General features: G+C 37.2%; 3 protein-coding genes across 3 annotated transcripts; 2 read left to right on the forward strand and 1 right to left on the reverse strand.

Moving 5' to 3' along the window:
• Window positions 1-2741: 2741 nt before the first annotated feature.
• Window positions 2742-3401, forward strand: GCK72_013634 (uncharacterized protein; the record flags this gene model as incomplete). Its single annotated transcript, XM_053729919.1, has 4 exons — window positions 2742-2933; window positions 2983-3073; window positions 3123-3290; window positions 3343-3401. The coding sequence occupies 4 exons, from the start codon at window positions 2742-2744 to the stop codon at window positions 3399-3401; spliced, it is 510 nt and encodes a 169-aa protein (XP_053584691.1).
• Window positions 3402-8245: 4844 nt separating this feature from the next.
• GCK72_013635 (uncharacterized protein) lies at window positions 8246-11230 on the forward strand (the record flags this gene model as incomplete). Its single annotated transcript, XM_053729920.1, has 9 exons — window positions 8246-8325; window positions 8505-8705; window positions 8868-9072; window positions 9175-9249; window positions 9294-9389; window positions 9600-9672; window positions 9996-10072; window positions 10169-10284; window positions 11128-11230. 9 exons carry the CDS (start codon window positions 8246-8248, stop codon window positions 11228-11230), a joined length of 1026 nt encoding a protein of 341 aa, XP_053584692.1.
• Window positions 11231-11648: 418 nt separating this feature from the next.
• Window positions 11649-19283, reverse strand: GCK72_013636 (uncharacterized protein; the record flags this gene model as incomplete). The annotated part of the gene is made up of 18 exons (XM_053729921.1): window positions 11649-11858; window positions 12064-12309; window positions 12397-12555; window positions 12680-12856; window positions 12899-12985; window positions 13086-13199; window positions 13393-13461; window positions 13634-13765; window positions 14247-14584; window positions 14878-14956; window positions 15149-15253; window positions 15428-15517; window positions 15769-15879; window positions 16369-16650; window positions 16735-17355; window positions 17542-17653; window positions 18101-18225; window positions 19101-19283. 18 exons carry the CDS (start codon window positions 19281-19283, stop codon window positions 11649-11651), a joined length of 3240 nt encoding a protein of 1079 aa, XP_053584693.1.
• Window positions 19284-20369: the final 1086 nt, after the last annotated feature.

Below are 20369 nucleotides of genomic sequence, written 5' to 3' on the forward strand. Positions count from 1 at the left end.
CTCTTAACTCTCTCACTTCAGCTTTATCTTTAACTTTTCATGTTTTAAGCTTCCCAATGCATAACGAGCCTCCGCAATGTTTCCTTCTGATTGTTTCTCAAGATGCTCGCCCCAAACAACTTTTGAAATAATCCAGAAAATTTGGCTTTTCCCTTTTCTCCCAGTAGTTTTCTCCTTTTTCTGATCATTTGTTGTATTTCGTTTATAGTTTTTACGCGGTTTTTCATCATAACTTTTTCATAAGAATCGTCATTTTATTAGAGCTCTAAACTTCTTCTTTACAAAAAACTAGTCAAACTCAATGCGCTCCCCATTTCCACTTTTTCATGTTTTTTTCTTTTGATTTTTGATTCATTTTTATAGTAAGTTGCTAATAAAGCTTTGCTTAATTAATTATCTCAATGCATATTTCATGAAATAAAAAAAGGAGTCAAGAAAACTCCAAACAGAGTTAAAGGAGTTGATCCCGTGAAACGAAAGCTATCAGTATCGAAAAGAAGAATTAGATGTGAGAGTGTTGCACAAACTTTTTATTCCGAAGAAAGAACTGCCACGTTGGCAAATATATTGACGTCAGCTCCAGGGCTGGGCAAATTATTTGAATTATTGTTTGAATGTTTGATAACTTTGATGAAAGTTGACCAATCTGTTCAAAATTTTCTGTAAAAAATTTTCTGGTTGTTTTTAATTACCAATTCTTACATTAGGTGACTCAATTCAGTGAACAAGGTTGTGCGGTCACGGTGAACCGAAAACTGGGTCAAATAATTTGTCCAGCCCTTGTCAGTTCCCCTCAAATCAAATATATATTGACGTCAGTTCCCTTCAAAAATGGGGGAAGGGGAGTTCAGAAATCTTTTCTCACTAGGGAAGGTCCTCGACTCGGTCTGGAGATAAGGGACGTGACCTATATCGTTGGAAAGCTGAGAAAACGCTGATTCCAAATATATATTCAGTTTTTGCCCTCGAGGCCTGATATTCGAGAAAAACAAGGTCAAAGTTAGAAAAAATGACAAACTATTGCCTTTTTAACACGCGAAAATCGCAAAAAAATTTCAAAAAAATTTTCCCGTGTTAAAAAGGCAATAGTTTGTCATTTTTTCTAACTTTGACCTTTTTTTTTCTCGAATATCAGGCCTCGAGAGCAAAAACTGAATATATATTTGGAATCAGCGTTTTCTCAGCTTTCCAACGATATAGGTGGCGTCCCTTATCTCCAGACCGAGTCGAGGACCTTCCCTAGTCAGTCAGTCGAAGCAGTCAGGTACACAGTTCTCTAGGGACAGGGCGTAAGGGTACTAAGGTACTAAGGGCAAAACCTACGTCTGAAGGACCTGAGCACTGCAGAGTGTGATCTTCTGTTTCGTTGCATCTATATAAATCGTAAATCTTTCTTAAACTGTCGATAGACTCATATTTTTGAACTAGTATCCATCACTTATTTGCGCTGCAAATAAGACAATTTTGATCCGGAACAAGGAGAAAAGAATGAAATCATCTTGCTGCTGAGTTCCAAAACTAACCATTCGCTGTTCCACTTGGAATAGGATTCTCATGTATTTTTTATTGAGAGGATGAGGTGGAACTAAAATATTGAATACTATCTTCACTTGTTAAATCTCCAAAACTCACTGTTTGGGTTTTCCGTTAAAATCAATTACTAGTAATTCTAGTCGAGGTATTGAATTGAAATGTGGAACTGACGCGTGTTACCGTTTTTTATATTAATTTCTGATCAAGACGTCCTGGTTTACTTTCTTAGGTCACGTGTTACGTTATTTTCTGTTTCTCCGAAACGATTACATGTACTTTCTATTTTTCAAATTAAAAAAAAAATTCTTGAGTCGTTTATTAAATATAGAAAGCTATGTTTCTGATCATGCGAACAAATATAAAATATTTTTTCTTGTTAATTCTACTTATCAATAAGTTAATACAACTTTCTTACAGTCAACTTTTAAGAAACAGCTAGTCATATGGCAGATCTCAACTTAAAAATTTCTTGTTTAACCCGCGGTAAGCAAGTTCTTATGAGGGTGCCGCTATTCAAAACCGACAAAAATTACTTCTCTCGAACGGAAAATTGGAAAATAGAACAAGAAATCCAATTTCTGGAGTAACGGCAATTATTTTACAGTTCTTCAACAAATTTTTTTAGAAAAAATTTCCCAAAAATTTTCAGTTGTTTTCAATAATGTAACAATTTAGGTACGATGCAATCAAAAATGTGTGAAAAGTTGAAAATGAATGTCTGTATTATGTGGAAAAATTTTCAGCTTTGTATTACATGTTTGAAAAAATTAATTTTTTACACGTTCGAGCACCTACCGTACTATAGTACCCGCAAAGTGGGAACCAATATTGTGCATATGGGTTACGCAAGACTCAATGTCCATGTTCATACTAAAATATAGTCACACGTTGCTCGAGTCTTGCAGTGAACGCATCATATGTATTGCTCACTCTTACCGTGCATGGCACAAACCTTAAAATCGGTTTTTGGTTTTGTTTCACTATCGTCAGTTTTCTTCCTCGCTCCAATTGGCGCGATTACCCGGGTAATGTACATAAAGAAAAGCACCCATGATACCCAAGTGGGTGCTGTTATCACTTGCATTCTGAAAATGGATAGAAATCACTTTTGATGCTCTTGAACTCATATTTTTTCATTTACATTCTTTTTCAATGTTTCTTTTTTTCTCTTTTTTTTCAAAAGTGCTTCACTTGATTACTCAATTTCAATGGATTATTTCTCAGTAATTATGAGTCGTCAGCTCGGTAAGAAGCTAATACAGTGGATAGCTACCAGGACGATGTGCACTACAGAGGAACTTGTGAAAAGTTTGACGGTTCCATTGAAAGAACATGAGGAGCCACTCAAAGTTTTGAAACCGGATGAGAAGAGGAATGCGGTTCTACTGAGAATGAGAGAGGTTGGAATTTCTCCTACCGGAAGATGCGAACTATGTTGTTTTTCTTCAGATTGAACAGATGAAAGGACCATTCTTCGATATGTTTATGAGAGAACATACTTACTTAAGGATCTCACTAACAGAAAAATGTAACTTCAGATGTATGTTTTTTGATTTATGAGTTGAACTTACTCAATTTACCTTTTTCAGGCTTGTACTGCATGCCTGCTGAAGGTGTTCCACTGAAGCCAAAAGACAAGATGCTAACAAATGAAGAAGTACTAAAGTTAGTCAAACTATTCGCCAGCCATGGAATTGACAAGATCAGACTAACAGGTGGAGAGCCAACTATTCGAAAGGACATTGTGCAAATTGTTGGTAAGTTTTAGAGTTTTGTAACAGATTTTTCTCAAGAGGAAAGATATTTCAGAAGGAATCGCTTCCACATGCTCTCAAATTTTACATGCTCTCAAATTTTCACGTAATTAACTTACACGTCCTACGTTTCTACCTACGACAGTAGAATGTAAGGAAAACTATACACTCGCCCTCCCAAGAAGAATTTTACACCCAAAGGGTGACGTCACCAGGAAAACCTGTAACTTTCTGAAAAAACCTGTAATTCATCATGCCCCTCTTCATTATTCCCAGGTACGTAAGTACCTTATCTGTGCAGCTGTATACCGTATACCTGTTTACCTATAATAAAAAAATTCTCTGAATACAGCCGCTCTAATAGCGTACCTTCTACCGTACACCTGTACAACTAGTTACATGTACACCTGATTACCTATGATTTCACAGAACACCTGCATACCGTACACCTGTTAATTAAAACTACCGTACAATTACCTACTTAAAATTTTTTTTGGGAATAGTATCGTTTTAGAATGGTAGGGGAAGTCAATAGAAAATAAAATATCCATTTTTTTGGTAGTTTCAATTATAATTTTGTTGATTTCTAGATCGAAACAATTTATCCCGTTTTTGGGAGTTTGAATTATAATTTTGTTGATTCCTAGATCGGGAGGATTCAAATCCGCGTCTACTGAAGTAAACCTCAGCCCGGGTATTATAGACTACTACATCCTCTGATCGATGAGTCTATCCGGAACCGACACAGATAAGAATGGTTGGGGAAGTCAATAAGAAAATAAAATATCCCGTTTTTGGGAGTTTCAATTATAATTTTGTTGATTTCTAGATCGAAACAATTTATCCCGTTTTTGGGAGTTTCAATTGTAATTTTGTTGATTCCTAGATCAAAACAATTTATCCCGTTTTTGGGAGTTTCAATTATAATTTTGTTGATTCCTAGATCGGGAGGATTCAAACCCGCGTCTACTGAAGTAAACCTCAGCCCGGGTATTATAGACTACTACATCCTCTGATCGATGAGTCTATCCGGAACCGACACAGATAAGAATGGTTGGGGAAGTCAATAAGAAAATAAAATATCCCGTTTATGGGAGTTTCAATTATAATTTTGTTGATTTCTAGATCGAAACAATTTATCCCGTTTTTGGGAGTTTCAATTATAATTTTGTTGATTCCTAGATCGGGAGGATTCAAACCCGCGTCTACTGAAGTAAACCTCAGCCCGGGTATTATAGACTACTACATCCTCTGATCGATGAGTCTATCCGGAACCGACACAGATAAGAATGGTTGGGGAAGTCAATAAGAAAATAAAATATCCCGTTTTTGGGAGTTTCAATTATAATTTTGTTGATTTCTAGATCGAAACAATTTATCCCGGTTTTGGGAGTTTGAATTATAATTTTGTTGATTTCTAGATCGAAACAATTTATCCCGTTTTTGGGAGTTTCAATTATAATTTTGTTGATTTCTAGATCGAAACAATTTATCCCGGTTTTGGGAGTTTGAATTATAATTTTGTTGATTTCTAGATCGAAACAATTTATCCCGTTTTTGGGAGTTTCAATTATAATTTTGTTGATTCCTAGATCGGGAGGATTCAAACCCGCGTCTACTGAAGTAAACCTCAGCCCGGGTATTATAGACTACTACATCCTCTGATCGATGAGTCTATCCGGAACCGACACAGATAAGAATGGTTGGGGAAGTCAATAAGAAAATAAAATATCCCGTTTTTGGGAGTTTCAATTGTAATTTTGTGGATTTCTAGATCAAAACAATTTATCCCGGTTTTGGGAGTTTGAATTATAATTTTGTTGATTCCTAGATCGGGAGGATTCAAACCCGCGTCTACTGAAGTAAACCTCAGCCCGGGTATTATAGACTACTACATCCTCTGATCGATGAGTCTATCCGGAACCGACACAGATAAGAATGGTGGGGGAAGTCAATTACTTACCAATTTCCGAGTCCTTTTGTGTGATAAACAACTCTCCTCGTCAGGACAGTTATCGATTCGTCTCGGTCACTATTTCCATTTCTTCCATTTGGTCTTCCATTTGTCGATGTGCAGGCCATGTTCATCTCAGCTTGGCACGCGGTGCTGAAATAAATAGTTAAATTCAACGTAAATGATAAAACATTAAAAAGATATACATAAATAATATGTTGTGAGAAACTATAAGCAATAGAACAAAAGGGAAAACCTAGAAAGACTTCGTTGTAGGCCGGAATGAGGGGCGAATGACTGAGTACTGGTCTACTAGCAGTTGCGCGCAAGAGGCGGAGTCTAATTCCTGCATTGGGTAAGATTTCCCAAGGAGATAAGAAGGCAGATGGTAATATGTGAAGAAAATGTCCCTGACAATATATCGAGAGAGACAACATCTGCTATTTACTCAAAGTAAGAATCAATATTGGAGGGCATTGTAAACGTAACTTTTCGAAACACTATGACAGTAACTAAATAATGAGCTGAGAATATTAATTGTTTGGGTAATTGTTTGGGTGTTTTGGTATATATGCTTGAGATAGTTTTTGAAAGTGGGATTGTGGCTAGAATTCCAGATCAAAGAGAAGAATACGAGTTCTCTACTGATATGAAAAAATTTCGATGTTTTGATAAAATCTGTATAGTAAAAATCTTTTCGAAAGGAAACTCCTTTTGGACCAAATCTCAGAATAATTAAATGGTCATTAAAATATACTACGGGCTTTCTAATGATAGAATCTTTCTACAGATCTCTTACTGCTTACTTGAAGTAATTGATGAAAACTTACACGTGTACAATATTTTCGGTTATTCATATTCCGCGCTTCCTTGTATCGATACGTGATGCATCCTTCGGTATCGAGCATGTGGTGGTTGCAATGTGCCTTCTGCTGAATGTATCTGACGGTTGCTGAAAATGTATCAGTTTCAACCTTGAAATCACTAGTTAAGGAAGTTGAACATGGAAAAAGCAAAAGGGGCTGATAACGTCAATCAAACGCTCAGTTAGATCGAATGCAATTAGAAACAAAGAGAGCTCAAAAAGAAAGGACTGCTCGGTGAAGGAGTGAAAGGGCCAACTGATTGTATTCCATCCATCCAACCTCATATGTTCCGGGTGCACTGTATACGGTCGGATTTCTCAAGAAGATAACATGGCAGGTAGTGTTTGTGAAGACATTTGTCCCAAACAATAGACCGACATCTGTTGTTTGTTTGTTCTAATTATTAACAGAGGTCAGGAGAGAAAAAGTTGGGAACAGGGAATGCAAAGCATGGTACAGTTGACAACAGAAACATGTTTGAAAGAGTGAAAAATCACCATGTATACCGGCCAAACTTCATCTTTCACCTCTCAAGTCTTTAGGTTTGTACCAAAACATTTTCTCTGAGCAAATCCTACTGAAATCCTCAATTCAGAGCAGTTGTTTATTTCAAACGTTTCTATCTCTTGAACAAATTTCTCTAATCTCTGAATATAAACTTGAAGTTCAAACCTGTAATATCAGTGATAATGGAAATTAGATCTATCAGAAAAACCAGATACAACACTCCTTAAAACTTGGGACCTTCTCAAATTTGGGAAAACTTGGAACTTTGAAGTCGGATTAGAGGACGCACCTGTCCTTCCCCAGATAACTGTTATTTCATTTCATCCGACTTCTCTATCGTTTGATTAGTCCCGTTTTTGTTTTGTCCTCAACAATCCCTTCCCCTTTTCCATGCCTTTTCCCAAGACAACATAAAATAGATAGACACTTTCCTATTGTCTCATTATTGTTAACACAAACCAATTATAGGTAAACAGGGATACGGTATACAGCTGCACAGATAAGGTACTGACGTACCTGGGAATTATGAACGGGGTATGATGAATTACAGGTACACAGTTTTATCTGGTGACGTCACCCTTAGGGTGTAAAATTCTTCTTGGAAGGCTGGGTGTAAAGTTTTTCTTACATTCTATTTACGACCTTACTCGAGTCTAACAGAGAACGCGTTATATTTAACAGGTCCACATTTCATCTTTGGACATACATAATTTCTTATAACGTAAGATAATTTGTTCGTGTTCTGCATCATTTTGCAACTGAAGTTTCAAAATAATAAACCTCTGCCATTTTTCCAGTTGACCCATTTTTTCCCATCCGCATTCAATTTTCCATCATTTCTTCCCTCACTTCCTCCCCATCCATCGTCCTCGTCCCACCCACTCTTTCTGATTTTTCTGTGCTTTTCCAAGTGTAATGTCTCTCATCTCTTCTTCTTTTTGCCATCATCATCACAACATTCAGAGAGAATCGGTCGATCCGATAGAGAGCTTTGAAACACGGAGAGACAAACAGACACAGATTTTCTCTCATTCTTTTTTTGCCAAGAGAAAGCTCTACTTCTTCTCGAAAAGAGATAAACGATTGCAATGATAATTGATGAGAGACGCAGAGAAAAAGTTGAAGTTCATGGAGAAGAAGATCTGCTCACCGTTGAGGAGCCGCCTGCCAACCGATTGTTTCGGCAGCGATGAGGCACAACTGGAGAAAGAACTTTTTATTACTATTTTTGTCTTTTTTCACAAATTTCGGGAGGGATTGTTTTCAAGTGTGGTATTTTCCAGTAGTTCAGATGATAGCATCGACTTTTGTTGATCTGAGAGATTGAATGTTTGAATGATTTAACCACTTTCAAGCTGGACCTTATCATTTTCATCAGGCTCAATGCAATTCAAACCTCTTCCTTAAATTGGAAATGATCCTAGTTCTCTGTAAAAAATGGGAGTCTCGCTAGCTATCTTACATATAACCTAATTTCATAATAATTTTCAGTCCTCCATCTCTTATTTATTGTTTCTATTTAACCACAACCCACTGCCTCTTTCCTAACGGTGGAAAGTTGAGAGTCATACTGTACCGTATTCTTGTCTCGTCTTGATTTTTAAAGATTACATTCAGGTTTTCTTCAGGTAATGTCGACCATTGCGGCTGGTCGTTTCGCGAAAGACGACGTCGATGCTGAGACGAAATGGTGGAAGGAGTACCCATCGAAGTGAGTTTCTTAACCTTCTTGATTACTTCTCTCTGATAAAGAGTTTTGTTAATCAGTACACTAAATTTTTCTGTTTCTGAAAAACTGTATGGGATATGCACTTTCTTAGTTTCTGTTAACTCAGGGGGTACCATTGATTGCTCTAAAAATCATTGTTCCAATCCCTTGTTAATTTTCAGATACTACGTTGAGCGTGCTCGTCCACAAAACTTCTACGACGAGTACATCACAAACACATGGAGCAAACCAAAGCGTCTTGCTCACTCAGCTTCTTTCACCAACTTGACCTACATCAAGGATAAGGACATGGATTTCCCGATTAAAAAATCTGATTCGGTTTCCACGTTGGCTCCGTCTCTTGCCTTGCCGCAGTATTGCAGGTAATTGAAACGAATTTCCAATATGCACACAGATGACGCTCTTGAACGCTGTGCAAACTGCTTTGAAAATTGAGAAATTGTTTCAAAATATAGAACGTTTCGGAAGAAGAACCATCTCAGTTCCAAACCCATTATCATTCCCACCAACAATAAATATTCCAGAGAAGCTCAACGCATTGTGCACACTGTTCCAGTCTACAAACCACACGTTTACGATTGGTACAACAAGAGTTACAGTGATGCCCGTTGGAGAGACACTCATCGTGAAGTGAACAAACCATACAAACCATTGGATACCTACATCTCGCCAGCTTCATCTCATGTACCATACTACACTTTCCAGACAAAACGCATCTTCTTCGATGAGGTATTGGGATAATCTTCTGTTTCAAAAACTTTTAAAGTTCTTACGGTTGTGATATGTTTAATTTCTTGCTGGTTGTCGATTGTAGTAGTTTCATTATTCCAGAAAGCCCGTCAATTGGCTCCATACTTGAAAGAATCACAACGCTACATGGACCGATATGTATCCTCTCGTCTCAAGGTTTGGATTTCCCGTATGATATAAAACAATAACAATAATTTCAGGCTGATGACTTCGCAAACCGTTTCGCTTACACTGCATACGAATGGAGAAAACCACAAGATCATGCTTTCAACCGTGAATTTATGACAACCCAGAGAGTACGTTTTCCTTTAAAAGCTGGAGATCTGGAGTTTTTGGTTCGTGAGATTCATGACGCAGTTTTCGAGTTTTTGTCCTAGAGTCACTTTTTCGGAAAAAATTATGTTTCCAACACTAGTTATAACATTTTTGATAGTAATGTCGAACATTGCTGTAACGAACTCATTTTCAAAAGAAATTCACAAAAAATTCCACTATTTCTCCTTCAGGTTTTCGTCGCTACCCCAACTGGACTTCCACACGAACATTACGATAAGTTGGCTATGCGTCGTCTCTACAAACGTACCGGCCGTTTCTTCTTCTAATTTCATTCACTCGACATTGACTGTTTTCTTTTCTTCTTTCGAATACCCTTTTCTGTCAAATGTATAATCTAAATTTTCTGAATAAATTGGGAAAAACCGTGTGAAGAGACCGAGACGGCAAGTTTGATAAGGCCAGAAGCGAAATCGTTGCGAGACCCTCTTCTTATCAGCAACCAGTAATCAAAGACTGTGCGTTGCTCTTTGTGCCAAAAGACTAGCCAAGAGGAAAAATCGATTTTTTGCCATAAACCGCATAATTTTCTGTAATTTAATAGTTGAAACTACTGAGTTCATTTACAGGTAAAACCGAGAAGATGTTCGGTCCATTCTGCACAGGAATCTTCCTGTTTTTGGCTCTCTGGGGTACTGTTTTTATGGTGAGTTGTATTTTGAAGAGAGAACAGTAGTACTCAACAGAATGTTTCTGAATAAAAACTGAAACAGAAAAAAAACTATAAAACATTATTTTGCAGGCCGTTCTCGGAGGATTGTTCTACAATCAATCGGTTGGTCTTTTCGAAGATCTTCCAAAAGAAGGAAAGAGTATGGAGAGTAAACCATGGAAGGATCGAGTGAATAACTTTGATAAGTGAGTTGATTTATATTCAAAGATAACGGAACTTCAAAAACGTTGCTATCAAGGTTCGATATTCTATCTCAACAAAAGAAATACTTTTTTTTCGTTCCACATTTTAAAACTGTTCCATTTTAAAAATTGTGATCAGAATATAATTGTAGGTTTCAAGAGTTTTTTGAATACATCTAGTTTGAATTATGGTTGATAACATCAAGCCAAACGCGGAGACTCAACTAGATTAGAGATCTCGTGAACCGAATTCAAAAAAATGAAAAGGTATTTTAAAGTAAAAATATACAAGAATAATGCACATCGAAGCATTCATCTTTTCTTTTTGCATCTTTGCACCAGCTTCGTTTACAGATATCCACAAAAAATTTATGTTTCAGTTACGGCTTATTTTGACTGAAAAATTATTCATAGTGCTTTTTGACGAGTTTTGACTATATTTTCTCCCCCATTTTCATTCCTGGGTTCATCTAAATCTATGTTGACAGTGACAAGTTCCAGACAAAAACGGACTTGAATGACTCTATCGTTGTAAAGTTAGAAAGAGATTGAGCAAAGTATCATGTACTAAATATTCTTTAAAGCCAGTGTTTTGACATCAAAACTGTAAATCCTTGTTTTGTTGAATGTAGCTGGCTTCACCTATTTAGAAAATAATCCGGAAAGGATTTCATTAACAAATTAAACAGGTTTCATTTAAAGTTCACTCAAAGGCTTTGAGAGCTCCTTAGAACCCTACCATACATCAATAATTTTTACACTGTTTCTTCCTTCCCTTTTGGGTTGAATAGCAGTATCACCACATTAGTGTGTTCATGTCATTTATTAAGCGCCTAATATTTTCAGCCTCTACCAACAGAACGCCTACAATTGCTGGATCGCTTGTGGAGTCTACATCGGAATCGCCGTTCTTCTCAGTCTTCGTGCTTGCTGCCTCGCTAAACGATAAACTTCTGAATCCTACGCTCCGTTTGAAATTCCGCCCGGTCTTTTACTTTTTCATTTTTTTAAATATCCAAGTTGTCTAGTCTCTTTTTATGTACATTTATAGATCGATAAACAATTTATCGGAAACAAAAATTATTTATTTGAATTAGAAAACATAGGATAATGTGTGGGTAATAGAAAGGAAACTAAATCTACACATCAAAATTCGAAAAAATTTTAAAAATTTTAAAAATCGCCAAATATCATATAAAATTTCACAGTTTCATTGACCTAGTAACTACCGTTTTTATTGTGGTTTTTAGTTTAATTTTTTTAAATGAGCAGAACATTACAACTCCAAAATTAATTACGTTATTTCAAAAAATAAAGAAAGAAATTGAGCAAAAATTGGAACAAGAAAATAGGATGGATTGATAAAGTTAGGCAGTGGTTGTAGTGGTATCAGTCACAGTCTTCTTCTTATAGTACTTCGTGGTGACGTGACGAGAGATGACTCCTGGTTCCAATGGAGTCTCGACAACTCTCTTCTCTTCTTCCTTCAAAAGAGCAGTTTCCCGTCCTGGATCAGCTGAAGTTTGGGTTTCTCTTTTGTAAGAGACGTCGTGTCCGTTCGCGTCGCGGTAACCTCCCTGAAATAAATGGGAAGTGAAAGAAAAACTGAGAGCAAAAAAATTCAGTTTCATAAAATGGCTAAGTTTACTATTGATACGGCACTATCTAGTCTGTGTGTTAAAAAAACTAAAACACCATACATCTATAACAGTTTCAGAACTGTATATTACAGTTAATTCTTTCATTCCATTTGGTGACAAAATTATACAGTCGACCTTTTACCTCGGTATTATTATGAGTATTGAAAACTGATCCAACTGGAAGAGACTCATTCATCTCGGTCTTCTTATTGAACACATCATCAACCGATTGAGCATTCGAAAGGTCTTTGTAGGTAACATTGGTAGCTGGAGCCGCGCTTGGAACGGTTGTTGTCTCGGTCTTCTCTTCGTAGTTTCTCTTGTAATTGCGGGATTCCGAATATTGAGACAATTGGGAGACAGGGCGAGAGGTTTCTTCTCGACGGCTCTGGAAATGTCGATAGTTAAGCGCAACGTGAACATTTCAAAAGCTACAAAAGCTAATTATTTAATTATTTGCTGTCCCTAGACAAACCTCCTCCTTTCTGCTGCTCGAATAATTCTCATAAGAGTATCCTCCAGATGGTTGAAGTCTCTGTTGTGGGAATCCTTGAGAAGAGTTGTTTCTCTCAGTGTGAGAAGTATAACTCTCCTGGTTGAATGATGGTTTCGCTGGTTGGGATGGAACGGTGCTCTGAAAATGTTAATGGTTCTTACGTTTTCATGTAAGTGAGAAAGTTCTTCACTTTAACGATCTATACTTTGACGCTATTTTTCCCAGTACCAGTAAATAGAAGTTAGAAAATGCTAATACCAACCGATGAATAATTATAAGAAGTGGTCTTGGTCAATGGAAGAGTCGTTGTATGGAATACTGGTTGTGGAGCAGGAGCAGTTGTCGTGGTAGTCGTCGTTTCTTGCTTGTGATGACGGCTAGATGAGAACTCGGTGCTCTTGATGGAGTGACCTCCTGGCGAGTGCATCATGACTGGTCCCTAAAAAGATGTGGTAGAATTTTTAAAACAGAAATTACTCACAGTTGAGCTATGAGTCTCTGTATGGTAGCTGGTAGAGAGGTTTTGTGGTGGTGGGAGAGCAATTGCCTGTGGTTGTTGGTTGGTGGTCTGGAAGATTTCAGTTTCAGGTAAAACTCAAACTTTCGAAGGCCATATTTGTTTTATTATCTAGATTCTACCAGTAAAATAGTTTCAGATTATGACCCACCGTAGAAGATCTCTCAGTATGGTAGCTAGTCGAATAGTTGTTATTCGCAGCAACTGGTTGTGGCTGATGTTGAGTGGTAGTCTGGCTTGAGTAGCTCTTGTTGTAGTTGGAGCTCTGCAAATGAGATTATCACATTTCAGTTTTGAGTGAAGTTAGATTAGGGAGGATTGGTTATTTTCATTGATTATTTTGATTATGTGTGAACAGTTTAGAGGATTCGTTGAGGGAAAGACGTTTTGTTGATTACTGATTATTTTTGTTTGTTGTTTGTTGTTTTCAATTGATTCAATTAATGGTTATAGATTACTGTAACCACCTCAAGGAACTGATCAGCTGATGGAAGTGGAATAGGTTGAGAAACTTGATAGTTCTCCTCCTGAAAATACATTTTATTCTATAACTTCCGATATTATTTTAGATGCCTGTCTCTCCTTTCTCTCAGAAGTTTCAGTTGTTTCAGCAACTTCACTGTGACACCGAGACTCTTGACGGCTTTCTTCTCTTCTCTAGAACTTTCTTTTTAATCAAAATCTTCCTATTCAGAATACCTCTTCCGAATTGAAAACCTTAGAAACCTCGGAAAAATGACCAGCAGTTTGGACTGGAACTGTTCTAGAAAGTGGTGATGCCAAGTCACGATGAAACTTTTCAGTCGTCTCATTGAACGATTTTTGAGTATTCTGAAGGTGGCTATTACTTGTTGGAAATGCTAGTAGGAACTGAGTATTGGGTTACTGTAACTGAGAAAGGTGTTACTGTAATGTTACCAACTTAAAATTACAGTCACTATCACATGTTAACAAGCCAACTGTGAGTCGCTTTTTGGGTGGTTCTACCTCTATTGACTAGCAACTACATATAGAATCTAACTAAATTTATTCTATTCTATTCTATTTTTTAAAATTGATCAACATTTTGAACCTCAAAAAACGAAGTGCCAAAAGCTGGAGTAGTGATAGAAAGAGGTGGAAATTGAATCTGCAAACGCTTTTTGTTCTGTTTTTTGGAAAAGTCTTTTATGCGCTTAACTTTAACTTGTACAAATTAACATTTTTGATGCCTCCCGCAACAGTAGCAAGTGATGAAAATTTAGAAACGTATTTCTCAGCGGTTGCGGTGGTACCCCAACCGTTCACCTCTTTCATTCCTGCCTTTCCTTACCTGATAATTCTGAACCGGGATAGTCTTGGTCTGTTGTTGAGACGACGATGAGTTGTAAGCCGACGACGAGTAGTTCTGGTTACTGTAGTTGTTGCTCACTGGAGCTCCTCCAGCCCCTCCTCCAACAACTCTTGTCTCAGTTGTATAGGATGAAGAGTGTCCTTGATTTGGTCCTCCCAATGGAATTGCTTGAGAAGAAGTATGGTATTGATTGGAAGAAGAGGATGAGTTGTTGGCAGCGGTAGCCGAGGAGTTGATGATTGGTGGTTGGTAATGTGGTCCCTCGTTGTACTTGTCCTTATGAGAGAGCACATAGTCAACTTGGTTGGTGTTGTAACCTGGAACAATTATTATTTTGAACACCGACACAAGTATTAATTGACGTAAGCAATTAGTGGTGTACTTCATAATCGATTGAAACAGTAAATTCATAGTCATTGTTTTTGGTTTCAATTGTTTTTAGCCAATTTATTCATGCCAAAATGATAACTTTTAATAAAAGTTTGTCAGTCAAAGCTACTTAGCATCTCTTTCTGAATGATATCCCATCTGTCCTTTTTATTTCTGTTCTCTATTTTTTGCGTAGGCGAAAGAACAGCTGTCGAAGAGAGAAAGAAGAAGAAGAACTTACCAGAGTTCAAGAGACGTTGAGCATTCGAATGATCCGATTGATATTGATGTTGTTGTTGATATTGTTGCGTTTGGGATGGCTGAAATCAGAAAGAGGAAGTGAGCTGGACGAGTTTAAACGGAACAAGTCTGATTAGTGAACTCTTTGAAACACAATTTTTAGGTGTCAAACTTGAAACTTGAGTTTTATTGTGAAGGCAAGTGAATCAGATCAAAAATGTTTTTCACTAACGTCTATAGATGAACCGAAAAAAAATAATCTGAAAACTCACATAGTTCGAGGTGGTATTGGATGAGTATTGTCTTGTCTCATTGTAAGATTGTTGTCCACCGGCTGGTTGAGATGGTTGATAACCAGTGGTTGAGTAGGTGTAGTTCTGAATTTGAAGATCAATTGGTTTGTCTACAGTTTTAGGAAACTAGACTTTATAGAACATTTTTACTTCAATGAAAACTGAGTAATTCAAAATTTCAAGACTGTTCTTCCAATCTAAACACTTAATCTAATCTAACCTTTATCAAACATATTTTAATGAGAAGAGAAAACTCACTTGAGTGTTCATATTATCCGCCTGCTGCTGCCACTGTTGATGCTTGTGTTGTGCCTCAGCATGCCAGGATGGAGGCACGCCAGGCGCCACCTAAAACTTTTTTTGCTTGTTTCTGTCTGCGTCTCCATGTGTTCCTATACTATCTCTGCCAAGAAGAAATTTCCAGAGCACACTCAACATCACTTATCATCTCTCTATCTCTTCCTCATTTTTCTTCTTTCTTTTTTCTGATTTTTTCGGTGTTTCCCCTTGTCGTCACCGCGATTTTTCCGTGTTTTTCCTTGTTCCGAACAGGATTTCGCAAGTTGAGTCACCAAATAAATTGGATTCAGCCCACTCACCTTCTCAGAATACGGACGGCTCAAACGCTGCTCAGTTTCAAAAGCACGACGTTCCCATGCAAGACGACGTTGATCCACGTTGCGACGCCAGTTTGGCTCGGTGATGTAGGTCTGAAATAGTGGGAAAGTTAGTCGGAAATTGAGTTGGAAGGGGGAAAAAAGGAAAAGAAATGTGAGAGGAACTAAGAGGACACGTTCAATGAAACATCTGAAATTTAGTAGAACAGTACTTATGTTCTATCCAAAAAAGATGTTATCTGTAGCTAATAGTTACTGTTTCTCAAGATTAGATCTTTGATTTTCACTGAAAAATATTTTCAATTTCACTTTGTTTCTGTTATTCATCATTTCACAAAAAGTTAGCCAGTCTTCAAGTGTAAAATCTAAACATCTACTATCACTTCATCATGGCACCTCATATCTCTGAAGTCTGGGATCAATTCTTCCTTGCCACGCCTCATGTTTCTGCTCAGAACGTCCCGCCCAATACGGTGACTGCTCTCGTTTTCTGGCTCGAAGAGCGTCGTCGTTCAGCAGTGTTCGAATGTTCACCTTTTTACTCATTTTTTAGAAACGAAATAATCGAAAATGATTGATTACCTCCTTGTCAACTTCTGCTTGTTGCACATTCCAAACGTCACGTTGCTCTGGTGGAGCAGATCCACGTGGAACAGATGAAGATCGAGCCAATGATTTATTGGCTGAAAGAGAGTAGACAACTGGTTTTGGTGGTTCCACGTAGCGTTGAGCAGTGTGATGATCGTGAGTGAATCCTTGAGTTGGACCGAATGAAGTTCCGAATTTTGTTTGGTCGATATGACGGACTTCGTGACGGATCTTTTGGTTAGAAAGGGTGTCTCCAACAAGAAGATTTGCGTCGACCTAAATAATTAAAGTCAAAATTCACTGCTTCGCCAAATACTTATTATATTTCAGATCTCAATTCGACACTGTTTCAATACTCACCCCTTCTAGATTCGGAGCAATTGCAACATTGCATGGATCATGTGCATCTGCAGTGTACTTTGGACGAAGTCTTGGTGGATCTGGTCCATGTCCACGGTAGTTGGCATCTCCAGAAACATGTCCTCGATAGAAATCAGTTCCACCCAACTCATAACCAGGTGGGAGCTTTGGTGGTTGTGGTTTTCTTGGTGGTTCTTCATAGTACTGATAATCAGTTCCATGATCAATATGAACTCCTCCAGTGTAATCTATTCCTCCTAATTCATATCCACGATTCGAAAGCTCATGTCCAGCAGAGTGGCTTCTACGGTATCTTGGAAGAGTGTTGCTGGCTTCCCAGTAAGTTCTTCCGAATGGTTCATTGATATTATGAGTGAACACTCGACTCTTCTCAGCGTGTTCACGTGCATTTTCAGCATGAACCGGGTGATTTGAAGGTGCTGGAGAGCTGTTTGGACGGTATGCTTGGTGTGGATCAGCTGGAGTCTTACTGCGAGCTCGTTCGCTTTTTTCTCTTGCAGTTCGTGCCCAAGTTGGCTCCGATTGATAAGGGACGCGTGGAGCCTCGGCTTGAGCAACCTTTTCGAAAAAGTTTTCGCCAAAATTCTCTCGTTCGCCTTCCTGAAAATGTATTTTGTTATTATTTCATTGCAAGTTTAATTTTATGAATGCCTTGAACCTATTAATCAAATTTCAAAATTATTATTTTAGGTATTATTCTTGATGTGAAAAGTGTTAGAATTTACAAAGCAAAAAATGGTAGATTTAAAGAACTTTTGGAGATCGTGAAACAGAAAAAGAAATTACCTTCAAGTACTTGAGAGTTGCACTTTTAGAGGGATCGAAATGTTTATCCTGAGCTGGCAAGTCTTGTGGAGTCTCGCCAATTTGCTGTTGGAATTGTTCAACAGCTGCCTCTCTGGAACATTTTTGTTTGTGTTTCAGCATTAACTTGAGAATTCTATTTGAATTTGGTCGGGATCGCGAGTTACTTAGAACAAATATGTCAAATTTTTTGGAATGGCTTGAGCTGAGAATATATTTATGTATTTCTTGATAAAAAACGATTTCATTCGCTAATACGCTTTGAAATACGTTAGGTTGAAATGTTGTCATTATGTGTACGGTAGGATTCTGTCATTTTCACACTTTCGGGTTGCTACCAGTACGATTTCCATTAAATCTTTCTTTTAAATACACGAAAAGTTTATCAGGGAATCTACTTCTTTTTTTCGGAGAACTTGAATGGATCGAAGTTTCTCTGCAATTTGGAATACGATCGCAAAGCCTCTCACAACTTCCGATATAAACAAATTAGGATAAAAACCATTCAACCATATCATTTGAATACACAAATTCAACTCACTTGGAATACAATCCCATCGGCGAGTTGTACTGAAGATGTACAGTTTGTGGCATTTCCGGTTCGGGTAACGGGACGTCGAGATCCTCTTCGTCTTCAAACGATGACCAGAATGTTAGTGGAACTACCTGAAATCAAATATTTTCAAAGAAAACTCTAAAAGAAAGAGTTGAATTGTTTGAATTTGTAACGGAAGACTTCACGAAACAGAGAACAAGTTAAACAAGTTTTTATCTTTCTGAAAACAATTTGATGATAATGTTAAAGTTAGGCAAGGATGAACAATACAACAGTATAGCACTTGAATAAAAAGATTTCAAAAAGTTCAAAAACTTTTTTACTACTCGAATTTCAGGTCAAAAACCTTGTTGATTTTCGTCTGACCCTCCGGGCGAAAAGGGACTCTAAGAAGAAGAAAATGATAAGAAAAGAATCAGAAGAAAAGTAAAAAGAGGTTGATTTTTGAGTGGGCTCAAGACCTCTCTTGTCTCAGTGTTAACGTATCAACTCATTGGAGAATGTGCCAGGGCGCTCCTGCCAAGATGATGCCTCTTCTCGGCGCCTGGCAGCAGTATTCTTATGAAAGATAATGGATAATGAAGAGGTTCAGAGAAAAGATTCCATGCTGTGTCTTACACATTTTTTGAAAGAAAAGAAGCTTCGGAAAGAAGAAGACAACAACGAGGGAAAGAGAAAAAAAAGGTGATGAGCGGATAGATGCTAACTTTCTTTCGAAAGTATTAATTGATGGGAAAAAGAAAAAAGAAGAGAGTTCTATGAGAGAAAGAACCTCAAAGAGACCTCAAGTATCTCATTTGAAAGGTATTAAAATAGAGGGGTCAGATGGAAGGTAGATGTTTGAAAAACGTAACTGATAAGACCAAGATGGGATTTAAATGTATTATGCAAAGAACAATATTCATTGTTTCAACAGCACTATAATTAAAATCTTCCGGTATATGAAAACTGATTTTTCGTCTATAGAAACAAAAATATATCTTACCCTTGGACACTTGATTCTCTGATGAAGTTTCGGTCCACCCGGAGTAGGTTTCGAGTATGAAAACGGCTGGGAACGAATCGAAGTAGGAGATGTTGTGTTTTGAATATCATCGATTGTTGATTGAGGCATCGAGAAGAGTGGGGCTATTGCTTGTGGGACACAGACTCCACCGACTTCTGTCATTTTCTGAAAATAATTATTCAATCTTTCTATCAAACATGGGAGTGTAAACAGAAGATGTTTTAAAAACTATCTGAAACTGGAAAAATGTCAAAAATTGGTTCGTTGGTAATTTTCTGGGTTCACAAATAATATGGAACAAATGAATTTATTTTGCATAATCTGAAAATGGAAAGATGTTTTGGAAATTTTAGAAGCCATAAATTCACTGGTTGAAACAGAACTCCCAACGTTTAGATTCTCATTTTTTCCTTCAGTTCCGTACCTTTGTTGTCAAGTTTATTTTTGTTTTCATTTTCATCTCACTTCTGTATTTTGATCAACAGACACTGGGTAACCCGATATTCACACTTCTAAGTTATAGTTATTGAGGGAGGATAGAAAAATAAAAGATAGGAAATTCTTGAAAAGACATCGATCATTTCTTTTATGACTCAGTGATACAAGGTGATTGAAACGGTAATATTTTTCCAAAAATAAAGAAACAAAAGCTTGAAGGATCGAAGAGCATTTGTACGCTGAATCTAGATTAATATTTCAAGAACTATAAAGAATAAATTTTTTATAATAAATGACTGTTGCCGATGATCATGCTTTTCGTCAAAAAATATGACTAGAAACGCTATTGATTCACTAAATGATAACATAACTTGATTCCGTACATAGCCAGAGCCGTCCATTCGAATTGAATGAAACGGCGTTTTGTACAGTGAGATAAATTATTTTTTGAGGCGGTGGAAAAAAGGCGTTGATTTTTTATAACCTTCCAAATAAATCAGCTTACCAAACATCAAATTATGTTCTACTGAAGTTCTAAACATGTAGTTTTATGTTCTTCAGTTACAAATAACACATACCTAATGAGCTTAAAGAAACAGTAGATATTTGTTTCGAAATACGGAATAACTAAAACTGAGTTTAAAACCTCTGCATGAAATACATTACCGTACACCCCAAAAGTTTCTCAATATCTAACGCCAAGGGGGGTATTCGCTTTTCGAAGTCGGAAAAATGGAACTGTGACGAAATGGAACTGAGAGAAAACGGAACTGCTTCAATTTGGAACTAGGTAAAATAGAACTTGGAAAA

Source organism: Caenorhabditis remanei, chromosome IV (genome assembly GCF_010183535.1).
Source record: "Caenorhabditis remanei strain PX506 chromosome IV, whole genome shotgun sequence".
Taxonomy (NCBI): domain Eukaryota; kingdom Metazoa; phylum Nematoda; class Chromadorea; order Rhabditida; family Rhabditidae; genus Caenorhabditis; species Caenorhabditis remanei.